This window comes from Macrobrachium rosenbergii, chromosome 14 (genome assembly GCF_040412425.1).
Source record: "Macrobrachium rosenbergii isolate ZJJX-2024 chromosome 14, ASM4041242v1, whole genome shotgun sequence".
Classification (NCBI taxonomy): Eukaryota; Metazoa; Arthropoda; class Malacostraca; order Decapoda; family Palaemonidae; genus Macrobrachium; species Macrobrachium rosenbergii.
The window spans coordinates 34,427,470-34,453,109 of record NC_089754.1 but is presented as its reverse complement, the minus strand read 5'-3'; the positions used below and the strand labels follow the sequence as shown (position 1 = coordinate 34,453,109).

Sequence of the window (25,640 nt, the reverse complement as noted above, 5' to 3'; positions counted from 1 at the left end):
ATTCTTAACTCGATAAGCAATATTGACTTCTTTTCCTGTATCTGATAAATAAATATTGTTATCTTTATCTTTTAATCTTTCCAAGCAGTAACTGTGCTTAGAAATTATACGATTATGATCACCCAGAGCCTTATGCAGATACGAATTCTTGAAAAGAATTCTTGGGGAATTTTGCAGTGCTCGTAACGCTGGCTTTGAAAGAATAACTCCATCTGTTATTTTCCCACTGACCCTCGGTAATGTCAACTTCATTTATCAGAAGTGAATTTCACCTGTCAACATATTTATGGTACGTACTCAGTTACTTATGCTTTAAATTTTTTTCTTCTCACCAAGGACACTGGTGGTTTCTCTCTAACCAAAGACCTGCATGTTGTTGTCTGTTGAAAAATAATATCTCCTCTGGGTTGGTTTTTTGCGTTTTGATGTTGTGTATTGTGGCTTCTGTGGGATAATTTGGGAAGAGATAATGACGGTAAAAGGGATTTTTTGTCTGAGGTGGGAATCTGTTGGTTGTGGGATTTTAAGGGAACGCTGTGTTGTGCTTTTATCTTGGAAGGAGTTCTAACCACAGACTTGTATGTTGTAGCCGGTTGAAAATTAGTATCTCCCTTTGTTTGTGTATATTATTTTTATATTGTTTATTGTGGTTCTTGTGGGATAATTTGGGAAGAGATAAAGAGGGTAAATTGGATTTTTTTTGTCTGAGCTTGAAATATGTTGGTTGTGGGATGTTATGATAAAAAATAAAACTTCTCGTAAAGGAACGCCGCGTTGTGCTTTTATCTTGGAAGACTTTACGTTTATAACTACTCAGTATATCAATTTGAACGTTTTGATTTATTAAAAACTTGATTAAATTGATCATAATCACTGGCGTTTCATTGGTTTGCGTGTTTCCTCGTGGTATGTCTTGTGTCATGTCTCAACAATTGTGTACGAGGCCACAAGAAATACAAACAATAAAAACGAAATCTCATACGTTGCAGATTGTGCACTGGCCAGCACTGGCGTGTACGTAGCCACATCCTCAGATGCCGAATTCATAGACGGCGTAGGCTACCTCCGCTGGGTGCAAGTCCACTGGTTTGGTATTGATGATTTTCAGGCTGGAGACGCCATTGGCCTCTGGAGGGAAGATCCTGCTGTGTCCCCTGAGAGTGTCGTCGAGAAGCAGAATGTGTCCTCTTCCGAAGGAATGTTCATGACGCAGGAGCGATGGAATGGGAGTCAGGTTCCTGCTGCAGGAGATTTGCTAGAGGACTCCTGCCTTCCGTACTGGGCAGGATATCTGCGTGATGGCGTCGTTCTCCACTCAAGCTGCTTGATGATGAGACCACACTGGATGTCATCTATGAAATCAGAGATTTCTTCGAGGAGAATCAGCGAGGTTGCCCTACCCGGTGCCCACGATGCCGGGTCAGCCGGGCATTTTGCTACCCTCATCGGATCGTTGGTTGGTCGATGGACTTTTACCCAGGATGAGCATTTTTGGCAGCAATTAGTATTCGGCATTAGATATGTGGACGTAAGGATTGCCTACTATAATTCCACGACGGAGAAATTCTACGTCAACCATGGGGATGTCAGAATTGCACCCCTGCAGGTGTATATTGATGACATTGCCGATTTCATGTCCCAGAGTGATGAGATCGTTATTTTCGATGTGCATTCGCTTGAGCACGGCTTCAGCGGATACCCTGAGAGAGAAGAAGAGCTAATTCTCTTACTAGAATCAAGCTTTCGAGACTGGATCATCCCGAGATCGTTCGCCCCAAATCCCACGCTCTCTGAACTTTGGGATAATAATGTAAGACTGATTGTCACTTATCCAGACCCCACAGCATCGCCTCTCCTCTGGGATAACGTCCACCATTTGTGGGGCGACGTGAATGAACTAGAAGCCTTGAAGAATTTCATGTACGAGGAAATCCCTAAGCAGGCTGGCGAAGGATATTTGTGGTCAGCCATGACTGAGTTTACACCAACTCCATTAGACGTCGCCATAGACCGTTGGGGAGGGCTGCGCGGAGCTGCCAAGATAACCAACAGTCCGGTGACCACTTGGTTCCGTAATGACTGGTGGAATATGGTTAACATTGTCTCGATGGACTTTTTCTTGTCCTCCGACGTAGTTTCGGTAGCAGTGCAAGCTAATGAGATGCGCCTTCGCTGTGCAGAAAGGAGGGAGGCGGTCAGAGTCACAAATTCGTCGATTCCAGTGGAAGAAGAGACTTTCCTTGAAGTCGATGACTTGAGTTTGATGTAATTTAGGGTTTTTCTTATATACAGTTTATATTACACTTACAGTAATTGGTACATTTTCATTAACTGTTACATTAACAGTAAGTATTACGTTAGAGAAGTGAGCTGTGCAATCAAGCTTGCCTGTCTGCAACACTTGAGGAAGAGAAAACACTGTTTGTAGTTACAAATTGTAACTTTTTGGTGATTTTTTGGTTTGCATGTTCATTATGCAACTGATGACTGCCTACATATCATGGAGATTTACCCCGAGTAGAACTTTCTGACCCATGCACTAAAATCCTTTCATGACTGGGGTGTGAAAAGTACTGTCTTGGCCAGTAGTTTGTATCATGTATGCATTCATAACAATAACTGGCCAATTCCTCTAAATGTCATGAAGGTTTCTTCAATAAAGTTATCATCAGTACAAGAGCTATGAAAGGTGTAGTAGCCATTAATATTTTCATTGCTAGGGGTCTTTGTTGCATGCATCAGTACAAGCACATTGTACTGGTTACTGTATCTTTTAATGAAACGTGCCATTAATCGTACGACAGTATGAGTAATCTTCTCAGAAATAAGTACTGTTGCATAAATTGTATATTAAGTTCTTTCGAACGTAGTTTAAGAGAAGTCTATGGGATTACTGTTTGTCATCCTCTGAAGGCTCATCTAAGAAGTGAAAAATTTTTATGGCAGAATCCTACGATGTTATGAAAATTCTTCAGTTCCATTATACGTAGTAGACGAGTCTTACGACGTATGCGTCTCAGAGGAAATGGAAGAGATGTCGTTGTTACAGTAACTTAGTATATGGGACATGTATCTAATGGACAAGTTAACTACGACAGAAGTCTCAGTGGACTGTATACAGTGTAGCTTCATTATAAGGAACTGACTTGGGCATTATTGTATATCCCTGCAGCATTATTTGGGATATTCAGCAAGCCTAACATTCATTTAGGGGAATTTTTACATGCTCCTCCATATTAATGCTGAAATGCATTTTCATAGTGGTTTTTAAAAAAAGAAAGTTCTGTTTAACCAAAAAAGAAACAAGGAAAAAGGAAAAAATGAGCTGTGATAAAAATTTTTAAACACGTGAAATAGTAATGACTTTATTTTTTCCCCTGTTTTTCAGTGAATGGGAACTTACAGTTTCACATATTCATTATCAACGGGGAAAAACGTATATTTTATAAACAGAAGTATTACAGGGTAAGGAGGCTTCAGGTAATGAAAAATAAAACTTTTCTAGAACTCTAAAGTCTTCCATGATTCCTTTACAAATAAATCAGTTTTGATAAAGACAAATCCTCACTGTTACCACTCTCATAAAGAGTCAAGGATGAGAAGGGGCAAAGCCTCTTTAGCTCCTGGTATTTTGGGGATAACGAAAACCCCCTTGGGCTGTTTTTGTTACATAAGTTAAAAATAACGTTTATCACAGTTGTGTACTTCTGATGTCACTTACCTGTACTACATTGAATTTCAATGCTTTATACCACATTTATCACCGGAATGGATATACCCGGATATACATGCATGTGTCTAGTTCTTATGTGATAAATAAAGTATATGTCATGCGTTTTTTATTTGCTGAAGATATATAATTGTTAATTATTACATTGATATTCTAAGTGTCGAAATGCAGGCGGTCACATAACGCTTGCCATACTATGGAGTCAAAAATAATTATTTGCGTTATGGTTATTTTATTTACCTTATTCAAAACTCACTCTTTTCCAATGTTGCTGGTGACGATACTGATTCCTTCTCTGCACTGAGAGGTGATGCGAATGTTTTGAGTATCTGTTTGATTTTTTCCCTGGACAGGCGCTCGGGGAAATATCTTAATATTTCCTGTTTAGTTGGCAGTCGTATTTTTCCCTCACTTTTTTCTTTAGCCTGGTTTTTCCTCCTCCTCCTCCTCCTCCTCCTCCTCCTCCTCCTCATCATCATCATCATCATCATCATCATCATAATCTTTATGTTGCGCAAATAAGGTAAGAACTAAGAGAAATAGTTTTGGGCGGACACTACATAAATAGATGTGTTTGTGGCTTACTTCAAGGGAACATAGGTACCAGAGTTAATTTATACGAGCGGACATGCAGATATTGCCTTATATATATATATATATATATATATATATATATATATATATATATATATATATATATATATATATATATATATATATATACAGTATATATATATATATATATATATATATATATATATATATACATATATGTATAAAAGGTATAAAGTTCATAATTGTAGTCTTGATTAAAAAGAAACTTAAGAAGTTATTCAAGACATGCAAGATGTATCTCGTATGCTATCCAGGCAACATTGACTAAGAATACCTATCTTTAAAAATGAAGGAAAAAACTTGGCGCGACTAGCGAGCAACGGTGATAACGTAATGTAAAAGTGGCTGAGTGTGGGTGTTGGTCTTTGAGGAAGAACCGTCAGTAATGATGAAAGTGTTTATTGAAATTTAGAACAATAATTGCAGTGAGGTATGTAGAAGATAAGGCGTTAACAGTGTTGTCTAATTTAGGCTTAATAAGTACAGTATTTTGTCATACAACTCGTAATTAAGTATTTATACACTCTGATTTCCGCAAAAATTTTCAGATTTGCAAATATATCCCGATGTTTAGAGCTTCCTCAGTACCAAAATTGTCAGTTATCCAAACTCGTTTTTATTATTCCGTTATGCTTGGGTGTTTCAAAATATTTTCTCTGAAAGAGATGCTGTTTTGGAGCTGAAATGATGCAGTGGCATAAAGAGAATGGGCTATTTGACGAAGAATTCACTACGTTGTCTGTAAAAGACATCATGGAATGAATTCAGTTGTCTCACAGAATGCATTTACACGACCTGCCATGCATTTCTCTCTCTCTCTCTCTCTCTCTCTCTCTCTCTCTCTCTCTCTCTCTCTCTCTCTCTCTCTCTCTCTCTCTCTCTCTCTCAGATTACTAAATTTTTTTAAGTGAAACTTCAATTAAATGTGAAAAATGCCCACTGAATGTGCGCCTTGGCAAAGTCTTCATTGATCGAAATGGACATACCGAGTTGCAACGATATACTGTATTTGCACTCGAATTGTACAAAATCGACTGATAAGTCAGCTGTCTTTAACTTTACCTTGCATTCTGGAAACATCAGTTTTTTTTCCTCTGAGAGTAAATTGTATTACTGCTTACTTGCAGTCCTGAAAACTTTCGTACCATAGCAAAAAATATAATTTCTAATGAACAGTTTAGATTACGTTTATGTTTCCAAAATATGGAAGGTATCAGATTGTAATTAGTTTGTGTATATTCTTTGATATTAGAAGAATGGTTAGTGTTGATCATAGACTGGGTAAGTATATATACCTTACTTGGAACGCCTGGTTTCCAACTCGAATTTTTCATTTTAAATTAAAATGAAAACAAAAATATCTATAATCGGACAGTCAGTTATAGAAAACAATAAATCAAACATACACACACACACGTTTAACTTACTCACTAAATGGAGTCATCTTTGCAAACCACGGTCAGTCGGGACCACTCACCTGTATTCTCTATTTTGTAGAGAGAGAGAGAGAGATAAAACTCCGGCTTTTCCCGTTATTTTGTAATAGAAAAAGTTCATGACCTTGAGACGTGCCCAGATATCACCTGTTGCAGTGTTACCAGACTCCTGTTCCCACGTACTCTTCCTACCTCTCAGGTGTGGATGCACTTTTTTTTCTTCTTCAGCAAGTGATGCTGCATGCAGTAATTTGATTCTTTCCTTTTATTCATATGTCCATTCCTTCGTCCTCCACCTGCTCAATTTGTTAAGATTTTTACAATTCAGGATGTCGAAGGAAAAACATACAATGTTGCCCAGTGTGAAGATTGACTAACATATACCCAAAGATTCCAAAGTACTTCGAATTGCTGCGCATGATTCCTCATCCAGTTTGGTACAAAATGATCAATGAATCATCGTGTCTTAATACATTCTTGACCTGCAGTTCTCATAGACTCCATAAAAACCGGTTACTTTTACTTCATTCCCACGAAGAAAACTTAATTCGACAGGCCGTTCATATAATCCACCCTCTACCTCTTTAGATTTTCTTTTGTTCCTTAGTTTCTGCAGAGTTCCTGCTACCTTTCTCGCCTCGTTCACACTCGGTCATCAACTACTTTCATTCTCCCATCATTGGGGTGACATTCATCACTCTTTCTCCTAAGCTCTGTGTGTGTGTGTGTGTGTGTGTGTGTGTGTATTTAAAGTTTATTATCTTAAATACCAATGAGTACTTTAGTCGTTCTTAAGAGAAAAGTGATGTGGTCAGCCTAGTCTCATGACCCCAATGCATCTTGTCACCACTGGTGACTTCGGTGCTGAACACGAGCTGACTTAGGTCAGGTGTTTCTGATCATCGTGGCCGGTCTGCTCTGAAGTTTTGTCAGTGCTTATGTCTCTGGCTGATGGTGGAACCTTGATTCATATCCATGATAATGTTTCAGTCTGGTTATGGCAGATATTTTCGCTAGTATTTAACCCAAGGTCTTAAGTTTATTGCATTATAGAGATGCCCATCACAGTAAATCAGTATATATGCCCTGCACTGCATTTTAAAAAAATGAATTGCCAAATTTATGCACCTGTACTGCAGTGACCCTGAGCGAGAGAGAGAGAGAGACAGAGAGAGAGAGAATTGGATTTGAGATAACCCTTAACTTCGAATTAAAACGAAATTAAAGCGCTGCTTTGAATTTTACCTAAAGAAATTTCTGAGCAAATGCTTTTTTACTTGTTAAAAATTTTTTATTTCGTAGTTTTAAGAAATTGTTCCTGAGACTAACTGACCGGAACCCAGCCTTTTTTGTTTCACACTACGACGAGAACAGTGGCTAGTAGTAATTGGAGGTCCCTTTATTCTTTAGTTACAGAGAAATGCCTCTCTCTCTCTCTCTCTCTCTCTCTCTGCTCAGTAGTATGGAATGGTATTTGATGTGACTCTTTCTAGGAATTGATCTCAGGCGTTTATTGGAAGCCGAAATGTCAGGTAGAATGGTTGATGAACAAATTTGAAGAACATATCGCTCAACAGATATAGACGGAATTATTTCTTTATTGCTTTGTCCGAAATGTATTCAGATTCCTTTACACGTTGACCTTTAGATGAAAGAACTTTCTTAGAAGTTATATCGTACGTCGCAAAGCGTCTTTTTTGTTTATTTCACAGTTTTCCAGTGAAAGTATAACATGTATATTTCAAGTCTACCAAAGAATAACGTTCCCCTTTTATAGTCTGATTTGCTAGACCTTTCATCCTCTGTGGTCTCACCAAGACCATGGAAAATGTAGACCAATTTCCCAGTATGAAGGATCCCCGTGTGTTTACCAGTGTATGTTGTTTTCTCGCACATTGCAGACCGCGGCTCGCTTGCCAGAGGAGTTTATGTCGCAGTTGCTCCCATTAGCAAAAAAGGTTCGGGCACTGGCGATGTCAGAGCGCTGGAAATTCACTGGTACGGTGTGACAGACTTTGAGGAGGAGGATCTGGTCGGCTTTTGGAGACATAAGCCTGAGGAGGGAGACTTACTGAGAACGTTAGTTGCTGCAGTGAATGTCTCCGCTTCCTACGGCATATTGCAGACGGGCCATTTATGGGACGATACTGTTGTCCCTTCTTCAACATCCAGAATGGATTCCTGTTTGCCATACTGGGCCGGGTACGTTCACCAGGGAAGGCTCCTCTATTCGTCGTGTCTCAGAATGAAGCTTCACTGGATGTCTGAGATGACAAATGAACTGTCGCATCTCAGATTAAGTGATATTGTATTACCAGGGACATACAGTTCAAGATGTAAAATAACATCGGTCCCTGCAACAGTCATTCCACCGAAGAAAATCCTTCGAAGAATAATTTCGTCTGGCAGCAATTGGTCTTTGGTTCCAGATACTTACAAGTAAACATTTCTTATAACCCGGGAACTGAAAGCATGTTTTACGTCAGTGTTGGTTTGTCATGTGATATGCCCCTCCAGTCTTTGATATACGATGTAGTCAAATTCATGTCCCAGACGGATGAAATTCTCGTCATTGATATCCATCACTTGTCGCGTGAGTTTGACGACTACCCAGAAAAGCGAGAGGTTCTGATCTCGTTAATGGAAACCAACTTCAAAGACTGGCTTGTACCCGACGCATTATCCCCCAAACCCACCTTTGGGGAACTTCAGCAACGAAGGTCAAGGTTGGTTGTTACGTACCCATCCAGCGAGAGATCAGCATCCATGAACTTATGGGAGAGTATTTACCATCTCTGGAGTAAAATCACAAACGAGGACGAACTTATACACCTCCTTTACGACCGCATCCCCCAGCAACGCGGGAGGTCGCTTTGGGCTCTGATTGTAGAGTTTCCAGTGGAAAAACTGTTGCAGTGGGGAGGTTGGCGCAGTGCCCTGGCCACTGAAAATCCTGAGGTGGAATCCATGACCAGCATAAAATGGTGGAATATGGTGAACATTATTGTCGTCGAATCATTACTCTCCTCGGATATTGTGGATGTTGCGATAGAAGCGAACAAGAAAAAGGCAAATTTGTCAGCAGAGAGAAAGCAAGCAAAAGTTCTGGGTAGACGTAGATGGTTGGCCAAAGGTTATAAAAGGAGACATTTGTTGAGAGTTGCTGCCAAAACAAGTAAGAAATACAGATAGATTGGATCTATATCAGAACAGAAAAAAAAGAAAGATCAGTCTGTAACTCAAGTCTGAAAATGCCCCTTATGTAGTCCTTATGCTGAGGTGCATGAGCTGACAGCGATTTTTAATGAGATTAAAAATAGACGCACGTATTCTTGAGCATTGACCTGAAATCACTAGGAAAAGGTTGTGTTTGTACTCTGCCTTCCTAAACCTAAATTGAAACAGGCTTGTGTTTATCCTGAGAACTATGCTCTTAGATGTGGGTTGCCATCTTTGTTCTCCCCTTTATCCATCTCTCTACTTTCATTTTCCTCCTGAAATTATATTTGAATGCTCTAAAACCTTGGAATTTCTGACTTGGAGAAAAAATTCAGAATTTATACAGTATTATGTTAGGGTCGCCTTCGCTTTTCAAAACTCCCTTTTGTTTTCTTTAGGGCAATGTTCTCATAATCATTAAGTGTTACAAGGAAGAGGTATCATAGTTTCATACATTTGACTGAGCATGTGCATGATAAGCATTCATGCATTTTCTAAATCTCTTACGTAGGAAAGTGTTTTTTCCTCTCACTCTGACTTTACTGTTTACAGTAATTTATTTGTTTGTGATCGTCATTTAGGAATGTCAGCATTATTATTTAAGTATGTTTTGCATAAATCCGTGTAAGAACTGGAAACATCAGTTTTCTAAATGTTTAATGTGTGCACATGCGGATGAAAAATTGAAGTCTGGTAAGAGAACATGGAAATTTTATTTTTGTTTGTGTGAGAGAGAGAGAGAGAGAGAGAGAGAGAGAGAGAGAGAGAGAGAGAGAGAGAGAGAGAGAGAGAGAGAGAGAGAGAGAGAGAGAGAGGGGAACATTGTGAACAAAAGAATTAAGTGCTGCAAATCTCTCAATTCTGGCTCTAATCGTAACATTTTGGCTATTTATATTGTGTACTTGCACTTACAAAACTTTAGTGAAACCCTAAAACACAAATAACATTGTTAACAACTGGCAAATATGTTGAGAGTACATGGTTTTAAAACTAAGAATAGGTAGGAATCTTAAAGAATGATATTTGGAAGTGATATCATGGTGGATATTTGAAACTGTTTTCTTTACTACGCAGCCAAAGGGCACACAATTCGGCTTTATCTTAAAACATGAAAATAGTTGTTAGAGTTTCATGCTACCTGAGTTTTGGTGATAATTAAGGGTCAAGTGTGTAGAGAATGCAGAAATACTTCGGCGCATGTCTTGGATTTCGATGACATTGATGTATGCTATCGCTATTTAAACCAATAACATTAAGCCTTGACTCTGCCAGAAGCTTTGGGGGTGGGGGGGCGGGGGCAGTGGTGACCTTTCAGTCAAACCTTTGTCCATGGGTTTCCCAGCCATGAACAGAGAGAGACCCAATCTTTAGAACAGTGGCCTTTGGGTTCCCATGGAAACAATCAGAAAAGGGTTCCTCTGCCAAACCAGGTACCCAAAGATTACCCCTCCCCTCCTTAGGAATCCCTGGGGAGTGCCTCTCAATAATAATTAATAAGTATGATTTGGTCTAACACTGGAAAAAGACACAGCTTGTCCTTAAGCTGAAAGATTCACACACACAAACAAAAAAAAAACTGAGTTGTTGGGAAAGTCCTTTAAAAATTCTTTCACTAACATATTGATGCAATTATCCTTTAATGAGTACATCAGGTCTTAATAGCTTCCGAGAGTTTATGACAAATGCAGAGTTTGCATAGTTTTCTCTTCTTATATATATCTGGAGGTGATCAAAATTATTTGAATGACGATAATGTTACATCAGAGGGTTTTTCCCCATCAATCTGTGTTACTTACCGTTAAGTAACATACATACTAAACAACACCTTCTGATACCTACTTGTATAACTTATTAGAATCGTCCATAAAACCCTTAGTAAATTCTTAGGATCGATAAATCATAACAGTTTTATTAGATAACACTTTATTAACAGTGTTCAAAATACTACGTCCATCCTTCATGCACCCATGCGAATGTGATTTAAAAAATATCTTGTAGTCAACCAATATTTTCTTTGTGTATAATACAGTAGTGTTTTTCCTATGTTCAGTTGCTCAACTAATGGTGCAGAATCCTTGAAGCAAATGTTATATCCAGCGCATATTATTTTTTAGTAATTATATAATCGTTATTCGGAAGATACTCGAAGGCAGAGAAAAATCAGTGATCATTCTGTATAATATTCGTTGAAAGTATATTGATCAAACTTGCAAGTAACATTGCATAATAATAATAATAATAATAATAATAATAATAATAATAATAATAATAATAATAATAATAATAATAATAACGTATTATAATCAGAATCAAGATGCCTGACAACAAGAAGATTGACCATCATTGACGTGCCATCGTTTAATCTCATGGAGGTGTAATTGTTATAGTCTAGCACCAAAAGGACCTTCTGGGAAAGCCTTCCCCAGGCAGGCATGGGCGCAGGCTCTCTTGCCCAGTTAGGAGCCCTTCCTTTGGGACCGCCTTGTTAAATCCCAGGGCCCATGACTGGCCAGTTGGCTGCACTTGGGTCCACTTTTCCCAAGAAAACCTAGGAGCTGGAAACCTCTCCTCATTGGGTGTCTCCCACAGGAAGTCCAGGGGTACCCACCATCCAGATGGTGGGTTACCTTTCCCTAGCTTCTGCCAGGCCGGGAAGCATCCCAAGAGTCCTTCATCATGTGGGCTTGTGACCAAGGCGTCCTAGGCAAGGATCCCATGAGGAGGGACCTTATCCTCTCTCCAAGCGATAACTTCCCAGAGAGAGGCAGGCCACCCCCAGAAGTTAGTTCCTCCTCTACCTGCTTTTCTTGGAAGGAGGCAAGGCTTCTGAAAAGCCAGGAAATGTCCCTGTGGGAAGAACCTGACCACAAGGGTGGTGGCCAAGGCTTCCTATGAAAAGCATGCACTGAAGAGGGCCTCCAGCCCTTTCCCCAAAGATGCCTTCCCAGTAGGGAGGTCCTTTTCTGAAGCTGCCTTCCCAGGAGGGAGGCAGTGTTCCAGCTAGTCTGGGGAGCACCCCCAATGGGGGTGAGAACCACAGCTTCCCCAAGAAAGCATCTTTTGAGGACAGTCTCTACCCTTCTCTAGAGTCCCTTCCAGTGGTGTCCTAGCTTTCTTTTGGAAGATATCCCCCACAGGATGCCTTCTGTAGGAACCCTTGACCTTTACCCCAAGGTGAGGCCCCCCTTCCAGGGATGCCTCCCAACATGGCAGGAGCCATGCCTTCTTCCTGGGGAGGCAACCCTAGAGGTGGCTCTTGTTGCCAGGGTTACCCCTGCAAAAGCATTCCCAGGGTAGGGGCTGGAGACCTCCTCATGTGATCTCTTTTATAGGCACTATCTTTCTTTCTTTTTTTTTATTTAATGCTAGTGTACACGTGGTTTTTACAATTTTCAGGATTTGAGGTAGTGCTTAAAATATTGAAAAAATTGCCTGAAAGTTGTAAATGCCACATTCTGTCGCTCAGGTCTTTCCTGTGCTTCATTTTCCACAAATCCTCAGCCTTCCTTCTCATAGTTCTCATCGAAGTAGGTCTGGCTCTTACAACTCTTCTGCTGCTCTTATGGGTTGTGCAAAGGATATGTGAAAGCCATCTCAATCTTCCTTTCATCATTACTTCAACTTCACATATGTTGTGGATTGGGAAATGAAAGTATTGTTTGTGAGAATTGTCATATGGCAGCATTCAGGTGCCAGTTCCAATTTGTATATCTCATTCTTCCACTTCTACTTTAAATGCTGAAGGTATTTTACACAGATGAAAAAATTTCGAAGACTAATAAATATTTGATTTCTTTTCAGTGTGTGCAGATTTAGTAGGCACTGGTGGAGTTGGTGTTAGAATATGGCCTACGTTGAAGGCTTCTCCAATACGGATCCAGCACCATCTCACCTTTAGGCTGGTTCAGGTAGTATCTAAATTTTATTTAAAACCAAACTTAGATCAGTCCATGATAATAAAATTCTTATGTCTCTGGTGGACTACTACTACTACTACTACTACTACTACTACTACTACTACTACTACTACTACTACTACTACTAGTAATGCTTCCTTGCAAGTACCAAACATCTAACTGAACTTGCACCCAAATGGATATACAATACTACATTGACATATTATAAAAATCATAGATAACCATAGTGGTAGTGATGCGAGTCTGTACGAATCAAGCAATCAGTTCTCACTTACAGGAATGGAAAAAAATTTTAAATTACAGATAATACATATATATATATATATATATATATATAGAGAGAGAGAGAGAGAGAGAGAGAGAGAGAGAGAGAGAGAGAAGAGAGAGAGAGAGAGAGAGAGAGAGAGACAGAGAGAATTACTCAGTGAGACCGATCTCATGTAACATTTACTAACTTGACTAATAATAATTACCAAGTTTTCTTTCACTTTCTTATGAGATAGGCTAGACTCTGGAATATACAGTAGTGTAATTTGAAATTCAAGATGTGTTTTTATCTTTTACCATCTCTTTTTTTAATTCTTGGAGTTTTCCTTAACAGAAATTGCAAATATTGCAAAATATGTGCCATGTGAATTCATTAAGTTTTTAGTCAATTGATTTAGTCATTTACCAACAATAGATGCGTGTACTGAGGCTGAGAAAGAGGGAGTCATCTCTCTCTCTCTCTCTCTCTCTCTCTCTCTCTCTCTCTCTCTCTCTCTCTCTCTCTCTCTCTCTCTCTCTCTCTCTCTCTCTCTCTCTCACTGCTCTTAAATAATGTATTGAGTGAGTAAAGAAAAGCAGTTAAAGATTGGTGACAAGCTCTTTCCCTTTTGTCATTTGATCAGTAAAAATTGTAAAGGTGAACTTGATATTTTTATAAATTATTAATTTGATGGTTTTATTTAATCCTGCACAGTATATAACATTCAATCGACATACTTCTCAGTGTCATCTTTGCCAACAGATAAACTGGGAAGCTGAAGAAATCTTTGAAGGTGACTGGGTAGGAGTGTTCCCGAAGGATCCCCGTCCCCCAATGAGAAGATCAAATCCTCTAGGACTTCCTGTGCCCCAAGAGGAATCACTGCCACCATGGGAGATGCCGGCTCCTCTGTTCTGGGATACCCCTTACTCAACCCAAGGTCAACTTACTTCCAATGTCACCCAAGGAAGGGTTGAGGTAAGTGTTGTTTGTGATATTTGTTTGGTGTTTATTTTCCTTCTTCCACATTAATATGTTTTACCCTTAGTTTGGAATTGGAATAGGATATAAGATTTAGGACAAAGGCCAAGCACTGGGACCTGTCGTTTCATTCAGTGCTGACAGGAAAATTGAGAGTAAAAGAGGTTTTAAGGATGTAACAGGAGGAATACCTGGCATGTGCACTATGAAATGATTGTTAGGAGAGGGTTGAAAGTAAGATGGAAGAAAGAGAATATGAGCAGAGGTACTGTAAAAGGACTGAAAGGGGTTGCAGCTAGCAGCTGAAAGGACGCTGCAAAGAACCTTAAGTAACACTTAATTGCCCTTAGTTTGTTTCAGCATGTTAGCTATCAGATTTATATTATTAAAAAAAAAAGTCTTTTGGTAGTGTGAAAGTCATTTTTATATAGTTTATGTGTTAAATGCTGATGACAGATTTTTCATTTCTTGAAATGTTTAGGGCATAAAGGCTAACTACTGTACTGTATTATTATTATTATTATTAGCTTTTAGTAGGGACAGTGCTTCATGTCCATTGAATATATTTTTAATTAATCGTTGGTGTTTCCTTGTCTTTATTTTGTTTGTTTGTTAGCTATTATTGTTATTTTATTTGTGTGTTTTGTTTATATCTAAATGCCTCCGTTGTGTTTAGACCATTCATTTTCGTAATAATTTTAATGTGTGCATCTCTTTTTGCATTGCATCAATGAATTGCAAGTGAGTTGAAACATTACACCAATAAAATTGCTTCAGATATTTCATGTTTTTTAGTTCATGTCTTTATTGAGGTTTCCTCAAGAGCCCAATACAATTACCAGAAGACTTTGTAATTGTTTAAATCCTACATCACTTAGTAAATTTTTCAAATCCAAATAATCTTTAGTCTAATTTTGTTTTTCACAGAGCCCTTTCATACAGGGCACTTTCAATCCAACAGTGGATTACTATGCTTTTTCCAATTCACTAGTTGCAGATGCTAGCAGCAGGTGGCTGTGTTGGTGTTTGGACTGGCTTCATAAGGAATGGCATAGCTGTCGCAGCTGACTGCTTAGCATCTCATCCAAATTGGCTCTGGCAAAACAGGTTCGTTACTTTTTACATACTTTGAGAACAAGAAAGGACCCTTCTTTCAAATTATGAAAGAAAAGTTGCTTATGTTGCTGAGTATGAGTTTTGCAGTGACTTTTATAAATTGCTATTTAAGAGTCGATAAGAATTATATTTCTAAATGAAATAGAGTGCCTCACTGGGAAGCAGTTTGTTAACTCGGTATGCATTGTGAAATTTAACAATATAGTACAGTAGCACTATATTGTTGTCATTTCATTTTCTTATGTAAGAAGAGTGCAAATATAGCATATTGATGAAGCATTTTTTTTATGAGCATGCAAAGGTAGCTCATTTCTGTATGACCAAGTGGAGCATACTCATGAAGAACAATTCCCTTGTAGTTGAAGAAAACGAAGTTTTTCTCAGTTCTGCTGGCTGCGGATCTCTCAGAACGTTCCTCACTGTCGACATTTTGTCAGCCATCTTGAAAGCGTCTGAACCACTCTTACACTCCTGTGCAGCTCATACACTCCTCTCCATACACTTTTTGCAACTTTGTGCAGGTCTGTGTGCAGACATTGCCAAGCTTTTGGCAAAATTTGATGCAGATTCTCTGCTCAACTTTCTCCATCATAGTCAGTGCGACGACCACACAACACACGTGCCTTCAAGCAGTGCTGTAAAGACTGGGAGTGAGATAGGACACTAAAAACTTAGTGTGCATGCACAGTTGGGGTCAAGGTCAATCTGTGCCAAGTGGTCTCATTCTGTATTTTTTAACTCCTTTACTATAGCAACAGTCCCAATACTTTATGATCACGCTTGTAATTTTTCTTCTAAAAATTAACTACAGGTAGTTTTGAAATACCTTTTCCCCCCCATACATACCAACACAACGTTCGAATGTATGTCTTTATCTAATGACAGCTTCTGCAATTTTGTCTTCTCAGAGCAAACATTCCCATGGCTATTGCATGAACTTGAATTTTGTTCATTTGATCTGCATCTGCTGCCCTTTTTATCATGTCATGATATTGAGATCATGGGCATCTTTTTATGGTTACCATAGTGGGGTATTTTTATTTACATCGTGTACTCCAACATTTATGCTGAATGCAAATGTTATGTAATATATTTGCTTCCTTAGCATGTGTTGTTTGTGCCCCATTCTATATGGATGGCAACTTTTCTGTTTTTCTGAAAACAGTATATCTAGCTTATTATGAAAGGGAAAAAGATGTTCAAAAGCATTTTGTCAGTCTTTGATGGTGGTTCTTATGCCTTATATTTATGGCTCTAAATATTAAAAAATTATATCTTGTATGACCCATGTCAAATAAAGTATTTGTATGGAGAAGCAGTGGTCATGGTTCATGAGACTAGTCATACTGCCAGGTGAAATTGGAATGAGTAGGCACAGTCAATGAAGTAATAACATTCATTGTCCAATTCCACATGAGAAAAAGTTAAAGAATTCCTCTCATAAAATCTCATTTTAAACATCTAACTTACCTGGTAGTTATATATATAGCTTAAGTCCCTGACGTCACGGCAGAATTTCAAAAACTCGCGGCAATCGCCGATCGGTAGTCAGGTGAACCACCTGTGCGCCCTCTACCCAGGTACCTGGAACCATTCCAACTATTCCTCAGATCTTCCCTGCCATTGTGTCGGTAACATCGATGGAATTTCACTCGTAGCCTGTGTTTTTTCGCAACTTATTTTGGTGAAGTACACTTTGGCTTGGCTTTCGCTTGTTCGCTTTTGGATTTTCTTATAACATATCTGACTTCATCGAGTGTGAAAATGTGTGTGTGGGGATGCAAGCGGCTTGCTAAAGTCTCCTTGGATCCCACTTAGTATGTCTGAAGAACGGGAATGAAAGACCGGCTCAGAAGAGCCAAGAGTACTGTTTCTCACTCTTCTTGATATAACCAGGGAATAGTTAATTCTTTTCCCCTTGATAACTATCCTATTGATCCTTCTCCCGTAGTGGTAGTCTCTGAACCCCCTACTGAAACAGGTAAGGACCCAATACTTAATGATTTGTTGGCTGCCATTCAGACCCTGGCCCAACAGGTAAAATCCCTCTCAGAAGACAGGGATAATATGTGATCGATAATAAGAGATCTAAAAATACAAGTGTTAATATGTTGTTAGTGCAAGTGCAGTGGAGGGTGCGACCGCTCGGTCCTGTTGTGCTCCTAGTCCTAGACCTCTTGAAGCTCACCAACCCCTGTGAGAAGGAAAGTCGACAGACGAAGGGAGGCAAGAGGCTTTAGCTACCGAGCAGATTAGCGTCCCCTCGAGCGTGACCTGTTGGCGTTTCCCAGGGCGCTCACCCTCGCCATAGGAAAGGCGAGGTTAAAGTGTTTTTCGTCCATTGGTTGCTGCACGTCAACCGGAGGACGCTTTGACCGATGTCGCACAGGCGGCCAGTTCTCGGCAACCTCTAGGTTTGACGGGACAGCGAAAGTTAGAAGTATGGACGCCAGGACGTCGAGCGTCGAGAAGCTGGACGCCAGGACGTCGAGCGTTGAGAAGCTGGACGCCAGGATGTCAGACGTAGAGAAGCTGGACGCCAGGACGTCAAGTGTCGAGAAGTTAGACGCCAGGACATCAGGCGTCATGAAGCTGGACGCCAAGACATTAAGCTTCAAGAAAATGGACGCCAACACGCCAGGCGTCAAGAGACTGACGCCAGGACGCCAGGCGCCAAGATGATATTTGAAAGACGCCGCTACTTCCGTCTTTGGAAAATCGGAAGAAGAGAATGATAATATCTCGCATTCTCCTGTGAATCCTTTGAGAGGTTAATTCTATGCCCGTTACAGTTTCATCTAAATCGGAACTGGGACAAGGAAATAGAACTGGAGACCAAGTGCATCCCCATTTCGGAACCAATAAGACCATATTTGTAGTGGTGGAACGTCCTCGTCAAAGCTCCAGGAGGTCCCTTCTCTATATTAGAGGAACCCAGACCTAGTGTTGTTATCCGACGCCGTATTTATAGCGTGGACTCAGTATGGGGAGCAACACGAGGGAAATAAAAGTCTCGGGCTCCTGGACCAGAGAGCAGGAGAAGTTAAATATCAATTAGAAGGAACTAACTGCAATCCTTCTAGCTCTCAGGGAGTTCGAACACAGTGGGGAACAAAGAGGTGCAGGTCAACACCGACAACACGGCAGCGTTGGCCTACATCAGCAAACAAGGGGGGCACTCACTCCAGGTCTCTATACGAGACAATAAGAGAATCTCTTCTTTGGGCAAAGGAGGAGAATGTAAAACTAGTAACCCACTCTATCCAAGGGAGAAAAAATGTGAGGGCGGACATTCTGAGCAGGAAATAAAGTCCTCTCAAAAGAATGAACGCTACATCAGGACTTTGGGGATGTCCTTGCATAGATCTCTTCGCCACAGCACAAACGAAGAGGTTGGACACTTACTGCTCTCCAGTACCAGATCCCGGGGCTATATACATAGACGCGTTCCTGGTGGACTGGTCCAACTTCGACGTGTATGCATTTCCCTATTTCAAGATAATACACAGGGTACTGAAAAAATTTGTGTCACATGAGAGGACCGAATGACCCTTGTGGCCCCTTACTAAACGACAAGAGATTGGTTCCCAGAAGTACTGGATTGGATGGTGGACATCCCAGTAGCCTACCTCAGAGAGTAGATCTACTCAAACAACCCCACTTGGAAAGATGTTACCAAAACCTACAAGCGCTACTAGTAACTGCTTTGGACTATCGGAAAACTCACAAGAGCCAGAAGTTTTTCGAAGGAGGAAGCTGGCGTTATCGCAAATCAAGGAAGTTATCCACCATTAAGGTATACCAATCCAAGTGGGAGGTATTTAGAGGATGGTGCAAGGACAACCATGTGTCCTCTTCCAATATTTCTGTAACCCAAATTTGTATATAGAGAACTCACCAGCATGGAACCTAGACGTGGTCCTGAGGTTCCTCATGGGGAGTAGGTTCGATCCTTGCAGAGAACATCTTTAAAGGACTCACCATGAAAAAACTCTTTTCTTGGTCAGTTTGGCACAGCTGAAAAGAGTTAGTGAGATACATGCTCTCAGCAAGAATATAGATTTTATACAAGGCAAGGCAATTGGCTCACTGCAACTAGGCTTCCTTGCAAAAATGAATACTGTCACAACCCTAGCCCAGAACGTTCGAGATTCCGAACCTAACGGACATAACAGGGGGAGGAGAGAGAGTCCTATTCCCAAGGGCTCTAAGGCTCTACCTGGATAGGACAAAGGACTTAAGAAGGAATTCAGAAGGGCTTTGGTGCTCAGTCAAAAAGCTCTCTGTATAGATGTCGAAGAATGCTCTGTTTTATTTTATCAGACAGTTGATAAAAGAAGCACATATGGAATGTAGAGAGATAGACTACAAGATTCTGAAAGTAAAGACGCACGAGGTCAGGGCAGTAGCAACCTCTGTAGCTCTTAAACAGAACAGGTCCCTGCAGAGTATCTTGGACACGACCTTCTGGAGAAGCAAGTTAGTATTTGCCTCTCACTATCTAAAAACAAGTCAAGACATTATGCGAAGATTGCTATACGCTGTGCCCGTTTATAGCATCTAATTCAGTAATGGGAGAGGGGAATACCCCTACAATCCCATAAACCAATACCCTTTTTCTTACCTTGGAATTGAGAATTTTTATGGTTGTTTGTGAAGACTGGACGCAGTCTTCCGCAAATTATTGGGATGAAAGTTCCTTGGTAGAGCCCCGGAACAAGGGTATTGAGAGGAGGTCTAGTCACATAGAGGTTATACACCGGTTGACAGCCCTAGAGATTTTCAGCCCCTGGGTGGATCGCTGGATCTCTTAAGGAATGCAGACATAATGAGAGGGAGTTCATTGAAGTCAGCTTCCTTAATCCAATCCCATAAAATAATACCCTTTGTTCTTGCCTTGGAATGGTTGAAATTTGATGGTTGTTTGTGAAGATTGAACGCAGTCTTCCACAATCATTGATTTTAGTCAGATGATCATTTTGTTCCTTGGTGACGCCCGGAACAAGGGTATTATAGGTTGTCTGTCACATAGAGGTTGGTACACCGGTTGGCAGCTCCTAGAGGTCTTCAGCCCCCTGAGTGGATCGCTGGACCCCTTAAGGAATATAGACATAATGAGGCGGAGTTCATTGAACTCAGCTTCCTTAATCCAATTCCATAAAACAATACCCTTTGTTCTTACCTTGGAATGGTTGAAATTTTATGGTTGTTTGTGAAGATTGAACGATCTTCCACAATCATCAATTTTAGTCAAATGATCCATTTTGTTCCTTGGTGGCGCCGAACAAGGGTATTATAGGTTGTCTGTCACATAGAGGTTGGTACACTGGTTGGCAGCTCCTAGAGGTCTTCAGCCCCTGAGTGGATCGCTGGACCTCTTAAGGAAAGCAGACAAAATGAGGGAGTTCATTGAAGTCAGCTTCCTTAATCCAGGTAAGGACCTTAAGTTGGTTTTATTAACCCTTACAAATTCCAACGATGTTGGCTGTCTCTGACCCTCCACCAAAGGTGTCAATCAGCTATATATATAACTACCAGGTAAGTTAGATGTTTAAAAATGATATTTTCATAATAAAAAATAAATTTTTGAACATACTTACCTGGTAGTTATATATAATTAAATTCCACCCTCCTCCCCTCTAGAGACTAGGGGCATGGAAGATCTGAGGAATAGTTGGAATGGTTCCAGGTACCTGGGTAGAGGGCGCACAGGTGGTTCACCTGACTACCGATCGGCGATTGCCGCGAGTTTTTGAAATTCTGCCGTGACGTCAGGGACTTAAGCTATATATATAACTACCAGGTAAGTATGTTCAAAAATTTATTTTATTATGAAAATATCATGTTCCAGCTTTCAGTCCAAAGCCAACCAAGTTCTTGCTTTGTCCCAAGTTTTTGCATCTCGTCCTGTAGGGTTTATGATAGGTCCTTGGGAACATGAGAGGAATTGATGTCAGTGCTTTAATCCTGGTCACCTATGGTTGTATCTTTGCTTTTATCCTAATTCCAGACAATGTCTGTTACTTTACCAGTACGAGTAAAAAAATATGGCAACTTCATTGATCCATACTAAGCACACGAGCTCTGAAAGTACCATTCAAGAACTATTTCCACTTTTACACCAATATTCTGTAGTCGGTGGTGCTTGGTGATTTAGTTTTTCCAACACAACCAGCCATTGTTGATGGTTGACTAACTGATATTGTTTTTGTCATTATGTTTATTGCGACTTAGATCCATCATACATCTTCAGTGGGTTTTCAAAAAATGGTCAAGAGTGGCATTCCAAAAATATCTCAGCAATTTTGAGTCAGCTTCCAACATTTGCCATAGTAATGGAATTTCAGGGATATGATTATTGTGTTCCTTGTTGCATCATTAGTCTTCAGGTTCATGCCCCAGAAGAGTGAAGATTTGAATGTGTCCCAGCACATCTTTGGATCAGGTCATATTATTGATGTGGTTCTTGCATCCTGCAGTATGCAACTTGGAGTTTAAGAGAAGTTAGCAGTGAATACAAGTATTTTCCTTTCAGATAGCAGTAAAAAGTTATAATTATAATGGATGAGTGGATATCTATGGTTCACCCATGGAACAATCTAGGTACTGTACATACTTCTCTCCACTAAGCAATGAAAAATGGTGACTGATATGCCATTAACCTTGGTTACCTTCGTGTTGTTCAGCTCCCTTTACTAGGAACATTGTGCTGGATTTCACTTGGTCAAGAAGTGTACAGCTGTTAAATTTGCTGCCAGGTTGAACTGCTCAAGTTCAGTGTTCATAATTTTAGCTCTTTTGGTTCCTTGGTTTATTAAACTTAATTATAACGTCAGGCAACTTTAGTCAACATACAATTGCAGTTTTGTTTGGTGTTTTTTGTAAATAACATATACATTGTTTTCTTGCTTATAGTGCAGGTTGTGATAGAAACACAGGGTGGGTATTGTTTGTTTTTCTCCTCTTTCCCCTTTAATTTCATAATACACAGAACTCTGTTTTTCTTCCAGGGACGTGTTGGGGTCCAGATCACTTCGGTCCCTAGTTATCCCAGGATCTCATAACTCTGGTTCATACTCTTTAAAAGATGAAGATGATGTTGTATCAGCCTGGGTAGTGTGCCAAGATGAAAGCATTATTAGTCAACTGCTATATGGAATTAGGTATGAATTCCTCTTGACATTTTTATATGAAATTGAAGTTTCATCTTTGAGCAACATGATTACAGATTTAGAAAGCAATTAACCATTAATCTCATTTCCTGTGTAAATTGTAATTATCATTTACTGTTATTAACAATACTGCACTTCTAGGTACCTTGACTTACGTGTTGCATACTACCCTCAATCACCAGAGAAGTTGTGGGTTAACCACGACCTCGTTCAGTGGCGACCCCTTGAAGAGGTCTTAAGTGAAATCCAGACCTTTTTAACTCTTTCTAAAGATCCTATTATCATTGATATTCATCGCACACCTGTTGGGTTCGAGTTCTCAGAGGCTGTGCCCTCGTTACTCTCTCTCTTGAATAATACCTTTGGTCGAGACTTCTTGCCTGATCGCCTTGGCCCTCAAGTAACCTTAGATCAGATTTGGTCTATTGGAAAACGTGTTATCTTTGCTTACATAGATGCTGATGTAGCTGAAGAAGAAGACTGGATCTGGCCCCCATTGCCACAAGCCTGGGCCAATGCTCAGATGTTAGGCGATCTTCAGCACTATCTAGATGGCCAAATGACCTTGCGTCAGTCATCTCCAAGAATATGGGCAGCCATGGCTCACCTCACCCCTTCCTTTTGGGATGTCATTCTCCGTTCTCATGAGGGAGTTCGTGGACTTTCTGACAGAGTCAATCGTCCCGTGACAATGTGGCTAAGGGAACGATGGGCTCATTTGGCTAATATCGTGGCAACAGATTTTTTCAGGGGGAATAACATAATCAACATAGCTATCAGGTAAAATCATTTGCTGTTTTTTTATTTGCTTTGTTAACTTCTTTTTCATGGGATCTTAATGGAACAAAAAGAATTGTCTAAACATTTTTTAGTTAATATTCACTGAACTTTGTACTAATTTAATAGAGTTGTAGTTTACCTTTCTAATACATCCTATAACGTTTCTAAACTTTTCAGAACAAATCTAGCGTTGTCTGTTTGTCCATCGGGAAGTACTCACAGACCCCGATATTCTTACAAATCGTCAGGTTTTCTGAGAAGATCCACTGTACTGCCTGACCAATTCTCACCCATGATAATTCCAAAAATTAACTTTAACGAAGCTATGCGAAACATACCTGTTCCTGAAAGCACAACAGTGTCTCCCCTTCTTGGAACTTTGTCAACTCCTCATCCACCAAAAGCTAGAGCAATGCATCCATACTCTAGCACATCCAGAAACACCTTTCAAGGAAGGAATTTTGAAGGTATACATGCAGTACATGAACCAAGGGAAGACTATAAGAAGAGTGAACCCAAGAGTGCGGCTCATGTCATTTCACCAATTCACTCATTACTTGATATATTTGGCTTCAACACCACTAATACTTCAACTATTACATCAAGACTACTACCAAGTAACCAAAATGATTATGAAGCTGAAGCTGTTGAAAGCGGTGCCTATGAATATGACCCAGATCTGTTCTCTGATAACCTGCCCAAAAAGCAGGGGTCATTTATGTCAAGTCAGATATCGGGAAAATTGCCACTCATCCTTGAGACTTCAATGTCCATCGCATTACAAGGGGACTATGAAGATGAGGATTCTCAAAATTCAGGCGATATTCCCTTCAAAATATTAGGTCAAGATGTATTTGAAAACAAGGATAAAAGGCAATCACCCTTACAGGTCAGTGCCAGCGATAAACAAAACTCCCAAAATAATAGTTCTCAGTCATACAGACACAGCAGAGAGGGCTCTGAAGGTGCATTAGTATTAAGAAATGCAAGTACCTTACAAACACAACCATTCACTACAGCTACAAGTTCTCCAGTTCAACACCATTTGCCTGAAGGGATACACAATTCTAGTTAGACAAAGAAAAAGTCTGGGCTAGAATTTGAATAGATGAAACAGAAGTGTTTCTAACAATATTGCCGTTTTATTTTTAAGTTATTTTTATAAGGATTCTTAAGAGACATTAAGAAGTCAGTGTCAGTTTTAAGTGTAATCCAGCAATGGATGAAATCTTCCCAACTTTGTATCCACATAGTGAAAAGTGTACTTGTAAATAATTGATGTACCCGAGCTACACCCGTCCTGCAAGATGTTTATAGTAAGCAAAAGGAAAAAAAAAGAAAAAAAAATAACACTTCCTCCTCACTGTCAGTAACTGCAGGAATATCATTCAGCTAGACTTGATACTTACATTATATGAAAGCAGTTGTCAGAATGAACTCTCAGAACCTTCTGGATGGTGTCCCTGCACACATGTAACACCAAATTACTCTTGAAAAGATCAGCAAATAACTTGTTCATTTGAAAGACTGTTCTGTGTATCTATGTCTTGTCTCTATGTCTCTTCAATGTGTAGTCATAAATGAATTTAAGATATTGTACCAAGGTAGTTATATTTTTAGCTGAACATTTTTTGAAGAATATGTAAGAACACTACTGAAATGGTACCTAACATGTTAACATGTAGGGGTGAAGTGACATGTACACACTGCTACTTCTGGTAACAGCATTAGGAGCAGTGGTTTCCAGTTTGATATTTTTTATCATAAGTCTCAAAATCTCCACAGTTCTGTTCACACACCCAAAAATAACAAGGCTGTGGTAGCTCATTAGAGTAACGTAAATATATCATGTTTCACATTTACGCGTTTATATTAATTTTTCTACTTACCAAAGGGTATGGCCAAAAGGCCGTAACTCCCTGGAATGATAATTTATTTACGTATTCATAGTCAGACACACAAAACACAGTTTTTTTATTCTCACAAATATGAATAGTACCTGAAGAGTGATATTGCTGGTATGTTGTTCAACAGACATAATGCTGGATTTTGTACATTATGTATATACTGTATCGTCTTCATCCATTCATCCATCATTTGCTAAGTGTATTGTTTACCGTTTTTATTTGTTGTGACCTTGTAAGGATTTTTTTAATAAATCAAAATTTCTTTTGACGTACTTTGAAGATGTTAACTGTAAATGCAGCTTAGAAATCTTTTAAGCAACTGCACAACAGGTCTGTGGATATCTTAAGTTTTCAATAGCCCAGTAATGCAAATACAGATTACCAAGCTAAAAATAATTTAGACCAATGCAGATGCAGTTATTATCAGATAATTCAACCAGACCACCAAGTCAGAAACTCAGTAGGAGTCTTCTTTCATTAATATTCCTACTGCATATAATTGTTGTACTTCCTGACATCA

At 39.7% G+C, this 25,640-nt stretch overlaps 1 protein-coding gene across 3 annotated transcripts in view; it reads left to right on the top strand.

Annotated features, from left to right (window-relative positions):
- The window catches only part of LOC136845910 (uncharacterized), a 60,859-nt gene extending 35,474 nt beyond the window's left edge, over positions 1 to 25,385 (top strand). For all 3 annotated transcript variants that reach the window (XM_067116393.1, XM_067116394.1, XM_067116392.1), the window contains 6 exons: positions 12,802 to 12,908; positions 13,927 to 14,142; positions 15,137 to 15,252; positions 22,272 to 22,424; positions 22,575 to 23,213; positions 23,391 to 25,385. In XM_067116393.1, coding sequence (XP_066972494.1) covers positions 12,802 to 12,908; positions 13,927 to 14,142; positions 15,137 to 15,252; positions 22,272 to 22,424; positions 22,575 to 23,213; positions 23,391 to 24,288 — 2,129 coding nt within the window. In that variant the 3' untranslated portion in view covers positions 24,289 to 25,385. The remainder of the gene's footprint in view (positions 1 to 12,801; positions 12,909 to 13,926; positions 14,143 to 15,136; positions 15,253 to 22,271; positions 22,425 to 22,574; positions 23,214 to 23,390) is intronic.
- The last annotated feature ends 255 nt before the right edge of the window (positions 25,386 to 25,640 follow it).